At 59.2% G+C, this 7,051-nt stretch overlaps 2 protein-coding genes across 7 annotated transcripts in view; both read right to left on the bottom strand.

Annotated features, from left to right (window-relative positions):
- LOC113218444 (serine-rich adhesin for platelets) overlaps positions 1-7,051 on the bottom strand; it is a 23,513-nt gene that overhangs the window by 15,488 nt on the left and 974 nt on the right. The gene's annotated exons all lie outside the window — the stretch shown is intronic.
- The window catches only part of LOC113201682 (uncharacterized), a 55,174-nt gene continuing 50,895 nt past the window's right edge, over positions 2,773-7,051 (bottom strand). The window contains exons 1-4 of one of the 3 annotated variants that reach the window (XM_026415505.2): positions 5,638-6,030; positions 4,098-4,214; positions 3,867-4,008; positions 2,773-3,026 (exon numbers count right to left, since the gene is read on the bottom strand). In XM_026415505.2, coding sequence (XP_026271290.1) covers positions 2,963-3,026; positions 3,867-4,008; positions 4,098-4,214; positions 5,638-5,806 — 492 coding nt within the window. In that variant the 5' untranslated portion in view covers positions 5,807-6,030 and the 3' untranslated portion in view covers positions 2,773-2,962. Of the gene's footprint in view, positions 3,027-3,866; positions 4,009-4,097; positions 4,215-4,593; positions 4,715-5,637; positions 6,031-7,051 lie in introns of those variants that run through there. The other 2 variants (XM_052272689.1, XM_052272688.1) reach the window with 2 other exon arrangements.

Raw genomic sequence — 7,051 nt, 5'->3', positions numbered from 1 at the left:
TCGCCGACTGCGAGGCGGGACGGGGCGGGGCGGGGCGTGGCGGGGCGCGGCAAGTCTAGAGGATCGCAGGATGTGGCGGATGATTTCGCGAGAGGGTCCTTTCTCGCTACGCTGCTTACGCTGCGCTAGGCGCTAGGGAGTCACCCTGCCCTGCCATGTACTGCGGTCGCCCTGCACTGAGGGGGGACTCCATCGGCGGACAGGCGGGGATGTCGGCGGGGAAGTCCTTGACATTCTGTCTGCGACTGTTTCGCTTGCGTACTAAAAATAACAGAATTAAATGAGAGGGAAACAACGGGGAAAGGCAATGAATCTGTTGTGCGTCCCAGCGCCCCGCCCCGTGCTGGCCTGAGGCCTGGCCGCGAGCCTGTGAGCGCCCGCGGCAAGGGGGGCTGCCCCCCAGGTGAGCCGCGCCGGACATGGTCATGTCGCCGGTCCTCGAGCTTCACGCGATTGTGTGTGACGCAGTATACCTACGCATCACGTAATCGATCGGTGAACCACACAGTAGCGCCGGGCCGTGGCGCTGGTGGCGCGCCGCGGCGCTGGTGGGTGGAGAAGGGGGGGGGGGCTCTCTGGCTCATTCATGACGCCCGGCAGCGTGCCGACTGCCGCTCCCCTCTTACGGTGGACGACGCCATGACCGCGGCGGCGGCGTATCGCGTCGCACCGCGTCGCCACGTCCGGAAACACACGGGCTGCCTGCGGATGCCTGCGGTGCCTGGCTCGCGGTGGCGGGGAGTGGGGGCCTGGGGCTCGGGGCTCGGGGCCCAGCCGGCGCAGCCTGGCGCAGCCCCGGCGGAGAAGCAGAAGAGGACAGTCCTGGGCTGCTTTATTTTGCCAACAGCACCAGACGACGCCCCACCGTTCCCCCCCCCCCTCCCTCCCCCCGGGTCGGAAGGGTCGTGGCGTCGCGACGACTAGACGGCCCCCGGGGCCGCGAGCCGGGCCTCGCCGACCGGGCGCGTCTAGTCGCGGCGGGCCTAAAGGCGGCCCCGCCCCGCCGAGCCCCACCCGTCCCGCGAGGCAGCTGACTTCCCTAAGGGCGGGCATAGGCAGACGACAGAATGCGGTCGCCGAGGGGCGTAGAGGGGAAGCCGACGCAGGGGCGTGCCGTGGCCCTGAGCTGAACGGTTCCTGGGCGGTGCGCAGCGGTGAGCTCCTCGAGGGGCTGGACGCGGGTGGCGCTCTTCTGTCCCGAGCGCAAGGGCGGGGCGCCGGAGGCCAAGGGGTGCGGGGGTGGGGGGCGGGGGACTGCAGGCAGGCAGGCAGGGGGCGCACGGCGTAGGACGGCAAGGGAGGCCGCGGGGCGTGGCGGGCGTGGCGGGAACCCCGGTAGTACGAAGCGTGGACGCCCACCCCCAGCGCGCCTGCGCGGCCCGATGCGCCCTTCCCCGCTACGTCCCGCCATACCCTGTCACTGACGCCCCGCTCACGGCACGGACGGCAGGAGAAAAGAGGTTTCTGCAGGGTCTGCCCAAGAATGAGGTGAAAATTTATCGGGGGGACGCTTTATTCATCCATTGTATTTGAAGTGGAAGCCAATGGGTCAACGTTAGTGGAAGCCCGTTGATTTTAGAAATCACACATGTTAGAGACACAACAAACTTCAACGTATATTGACCATATGTACGAAATTTTTGATCACACTTTCAACACTATAGAAGACATAACAAAAGATGGATGTAATTTTTTTTCCGATCCCCTCTGTGAAAGGTCAACAACAACTCGACTTAATGGAGAGCTGTCGACCGGAAGTAATCTTGCCATGGGGCACCGAGTATTGCAACTGCACAAAGAAAGTGCCTCTTTGGTGTTCTGACTTTGCAGAAGAAGCAATTGCGCACTCTCAGATTCCTTAAGAATGTTTTTGAGACTTGCTATCAAAGGTTTCATCACTTTTTTCTGTCGGTGGTAGGTAATAAATAACAAATTTATCTTTTGTATGCCAATTCAAGCTGCCCCCACTGTGAATATTCCACGAGTTTATAAGCTCGAGGGAATATTTAAGGTGCCCTTACACTCAGCGTCCGCTGTATCCGCATTGATATGTTAAACCGTTTTCAGATATGGTTTTTGTTACCAAACGTTAGAAAATGTGTCCAGGATATACGGTCGTACATTTGATTAAAATTTCTGCCTGAAACATCAACGGAAAATAGAAAACGGACACAGCCGGACACGTCCGCGGACACCGAATACGCTGAGTGTAAGGGCACCTTTAGCGTGAAATGTTCTCCTGCCTCAAGTTACCTCCCGGAGGTTGTGCGCTCTAGGTGGGCCACTATCTTCACACAGCTACCTAGCGGGTTGGCCTACCCAGGGCATCTCCTCGTTAAACGTTCACTGTCGGAGAAATGACCTATCAATGTGTTTATGAGCTAATAATATCAATAATAATAACGGAAAATTCGCTAGAGGAAAGAGTATGTGACTGAGCTAACTTGAGACTCTAGATGGGGATTCCCCGAGATTCCCTATAGCGGCGACCCACAAACGACAGGAGAGCGATAGGGGACTGCCGTCGCCGCCAGCCACAGATAGGCAAGTGAGTTGGTGTGAGCACGAGGGCACGCTCAGTCCGAAATCTGTCTGATTCTGGAGATAAACTGGTAAGAAAACAAGATTATGTAATGCATATACCGAGCGACGAGCGACGCGATGGGTCGTTGCACAAAATACGTGCAGTTACAAAAGGTAGTTCCAACGGGTGTAAGTACTTGCGAGATGTGTGTGTGTGTGACGAGAGCCATAGTAACTAAGATTATATACTTCTTGAAATCAATTTTTATTCTGTAAATTTTTCTTTTAATTTTCATTGAAATGCGTCGATACTTCTCACTCCTTGGTCGCCGTACGCGAACAACATGCTGGATGCTGAAGCTACCACACAGCACCTTTATACCGTCTCGGCCAAGCGCAGGGCGCCGCCGGAGCGCTCTCGCACCCGCCCGCCCCGCCCTTACTGCAGGCAGAACGCGTCGCGGAGAGCGCCGGGGAGAGGAGCAGCAGCAGTTGCCATGAGGCTGAAACAAGAGGAGGGAGCAAATGAGCAGTCTGCGCCGGGAGGAAGATCAGCCAGCAGCGTTAGTAGCCACCATGGGGCTGCTGCAACAGGGGCATGAGTGTAGTCAGCAGCAGCAGTCGCCTTGAGTCTGCGAACAACAGGCATGAGTTCAGTCAGCAGGGGGAGGAAGAGCGGCCAGCAGCAGTCAACATGAGGCTATAACGGGAGGAGGAGCATAAGAGTATAGTCACCGGATCGAAGAAGAGCAGCCAGCAGCAACAGCTGCTGCCGTAAGGCTGTGGCAGGGCATGACACGATATTTATCAGCAAGCTCGTCTCAGCACTTTCCATATTTTTTTCGCTCCGTTCTCTCCCCGCGTAAACAACTATCAGGCGGTTGATTTCGATTTCCCACCAGTCAGGCCAGGCACCACGCCTGGCGCCGCCTGCTGCCTGCATTGCGGTGATCACAGACAGACAGACAGACAGACAGACAGACAGACAGACAGACAGACATAGACAGTCAGACAGACAGACAGAGACACACACGCACACGCCGCGTGAAGTCAGGGTGACAGTACGACAGAACAGAAGCTGCCGCTTCCACCGTGCGCCAGTCGTGAGAAACGAGACATCCGTTGTATCCCGCAGCTGCGAGGGCGAGGTCGGCAGAAATCGATACCCTGAATCAATGTAAATAATAATAGTTTTGTCCTGCCCCCGGGACGTGCCCTGCGTCGCCACCGCCACGTCCGTCCAGCAGGAGGCGTGCACCTCACAGCTTCCAGCGGTGGGGCAAGGGTGGCAGGGAAGGCCCCTGCCCCACTTATCGAGACTTTTCTGCCAACTGCATACTTACACTTGCTGCTGGCTCCCAAAATTAATATTATTGGCCTCCCCGTCCGTGTTCTTCTTGAAGTTGTGCACCGAGTAGCGGTTGTAGAGTCCCCAGATGGAATTCATGAGCTTGCTGTTGTACTTAAGGGGTGGATGCTCGAACGCTGCGGGCAGAGAGACGAGATAGATAGTGAGCACTATGGGTGAAGGTTAAGTATTTGTTGGTTGACGTCTAGGATCTCTCGCTACTTACCCATTTCGGACCTGGCGGCCTCCGGCATCTTGGCGTTGTTTGCGGCCACGGCGCGCGCCGCCAGCACCCCCTGCGGTATGGCGCTCATGCCGGGGTGGGTCTGCGAGCGTTGACAACCTGAGGGCAGGACGGGGCAGGAGTTTCAAAAGCGAGCAGGCGGCAAAGGAATGTGTGTCGCCTAGCCTACAAGCACGGGTTAAACCACACTCTCGCTAGACAAAAATGAAGAATCATGTGAGCCTGGAGTTGAAGTGGTGTCAGTTTCGGAATGACAATATCAAATCTGTCATCACGTTCATCGGCTTGTGAATCGATAGTATTTTCTTTCTCATCATCATCCACCACGTCGCCCCAATAAAAGACTGGTTCCCCTCCTCTCCGCACCGTCCGACAGGCTAAACGAGGAAGGGTGTCGGCCGGGGACACGGGAGGGGAGGGCGTGGGCGCCGTGCTCGCAGGCCACCCGGGCCACAAGTGTGCGCGATGGATTGCCTACCCAGCCGTCAGCGGGCGCTTCGGGCGGGGCGGTGCCCCTCTCCCGCGCATGGTAGGGACTCCGGGCAGTGAGGCTCTCTCTCCACCTGCTCGTGGTCACCCTGGCATCAGCATTGTGCCACGTCCCGCTCGCCGGGCCGGGCCGCACAAAAGCCAGTTGTTGTCAGCTCGCCGCCGGCTGACCCCGCAAATGGTCACAGCGCCGCGTCTCATTCTGACAAAGAAGAGAATCTGTTTACCGGTACCAGGCGGCCGGCATAGGGATTGGGGCGCGTGGGTCGGGTCGGGTCGGGACTGCTGATGGGAGTGATAGCCCCTGGGCCGCGGACCCGCTGCAGGCCGGGCGGGTGTCCCCGGGCAGGGCCGCGGTGTCTCGGACGAAAATAGAAAGCGCAAGCGACAAGCCAAACTAGCAAGCGGGGATGAAGAGGTTATATTTAAAGCGACAAACTTCCTCTAAGCCCCCCCCCCCTCACCCTCCCCTTTCCCCTTTTCCTCGTCTTGTCCCGCTCCCTCTCGTTTCTTCCCCATTGTCTCCTTGTCCGCGAACATTTTGACAAGCGTAGGTTGCTTCTGGGGACGCGTCATTGGCCTTCAACTGCCTCTCTGGCAAACACAGGCAGGTCACAGGATAGATAGTTTTTGAAAGATTCGCAGGAACCGCGATTTAAGGAGCAACACTGCGGTGGTCGACGGTGGTACCCCTGATGGGTCTAGACAGTCGGTCGCCAAACACAAACCGCAAGGGGAAAAGGGGGGGGGGCAGGGAATCGAAGGCAAAAAAAAAAAGTAGAAGAGAGAGGGGCCAGAGATTGAAGTGAAGACACTAAGAGGGAAAAGATTGGCGGAAAAGCACCAGGGTTATCAGCAAAAGAATGAGGGGAGGCATGAGAGGAGGGGTAACACCAAACGTCGCCGAAAAGCGATGTTTTAAAAGTAGCGTGCTCGGACCCTGGACCGAATTCGTAGACAGCAGGATACTGATGGTGGTAGGGAGTAACCCAGTGTGAGCAATTCGAATGGTTGACCGCGTCGTTCAGCTCACCTGTGCAGGTGTCGAACAGGATGTCTTCCAGCTGGCGGCGAGACGGAGGAGTAGCGGCCTCCCTCTTGGGCGCCCCTGCCCCGGTGGGTGCCGGGGTGGTCTTTAGGGTGGGACAGGGGGTGGGCGCTGCGCCAAGCACGCTGGCCAGGGGGGCGGTCACCATACACATAAGAACAGGATGTGTGGCCACGACAAGGCACTAGAAGGGCTCCACGCGGAGATGCAGGCCGGGGGAGTGGCTGTGCACGGCGGCGGGTCTCTTGGTGGGCCGGCGGGACGGGAGGACGGGCGCGGACGTGCTGGACGCGGGGGTCTAGAGGCTTCCTCGACACAGTGGTGCGGAGGGCGGCACAAAACGGACTGAACTGGGACTGACCGATTAGCCATATCGCCTTTATAACCTCCGCGGACCCCAGCAGGCCTAAAGGCAGGCCACGCCACGCTGCCCCCCTCCTCTCCTCCCCCTTCTCCTTTGGGGAGGTCCCCGCCTCCGCAGCTGCAGTGATAGTGCTGCACATGGTTGCCAAGTGGAGACAGCTTCCGCAGCTCCCGCTCCCGCAGCTGCCGCAGCTGCAACGCGTGCGGCGGCGGCCGCTACTGCTGCGCCTGAAGGTGTCCCGCGCCAGCTCTCTGCAAACGTCACCCGTGGAGGCGGGTGCGGCCGACCATAGCGGAGAGGGGGCGCGATTCCCTTTGTTACCCCTTCAGATGCAGCAATAACAGAAAAAAATAATTGGGAGGATGTTCGTTTCGAAAAGCATGTCACGGCTCATGGACGTGAATTTACGCTATCCAGGCACATTGAGAGTGAGTTTGCAAAAGTAGTCTAATCTCATCTCAGAGCGCAGTAGTCTCTTTTCCACGCCTTTTCGTCGTGTCTTGCACTGCACAACGCCTCTCTTTAGTGCGTTCTTTCCGAGGGGGTTCGCGCGTACAGTTGGCCCAGGGGCGAGCTGGCCGCCGCCTGGGCGAGGCCGGAGGGAGTTCTGCGCACTTGGGCCACCACGCCGCCCTTCATCGCCACCCTTTTGCGTCGTAGTGCACGGGCGGCCCCTGCCCCGCCCCGCCGCTCGCGCCTGCGCGCCGCCCCGCTGCGCAGCGTGCGCAGCACCCCCTGCGCGCCGACAAGGGCGTGGTGCTCGGCCGTCTCTGTCGGCCACGGGGGGAGAGCGAGGGAGCGAGGGAGACGGCGCTAGTGTTGTTGCCGTTCCTAACCTAACCGCGCCGCCACGTGCTGCGCAGTGCTGCGCGCCCCGCCCTTTTCGTCCCGACAGAAGCGCATCGCGGCCGCAGCGTGGCGCTGGAGACTGGAGCCGTCCCAAACGGGGCGCGGGGGGCGTGGTGGAGGCGTGCGACTCGACCTCAGAGTCCAGAGTCACGACGATGCCAGGACGATGTCAGAACTGCAACATTT

Source organism: Frankliniella occidentalis, unplaced genomic scaffold (assembly GCF_000697945.3).
Source record: "Frankliniella occidentalis isolate FOCC.00 unplaced genomic scaffold, Focc_3.1 Scaffold218, whole genome shotgun sequence".
Taxonomy (NCBI): domain Eukaryota; kingdom Metazoa; phylum Arthropoda; class Insecta; order Thysanoptera; family Thripidae; genus Frankliniella; species Frankliniella occidentalis.
Note: the sequence above shows the minus strand (reverse complement) of the source record. Positions and strands in the feature narration are given on the sequence as shown.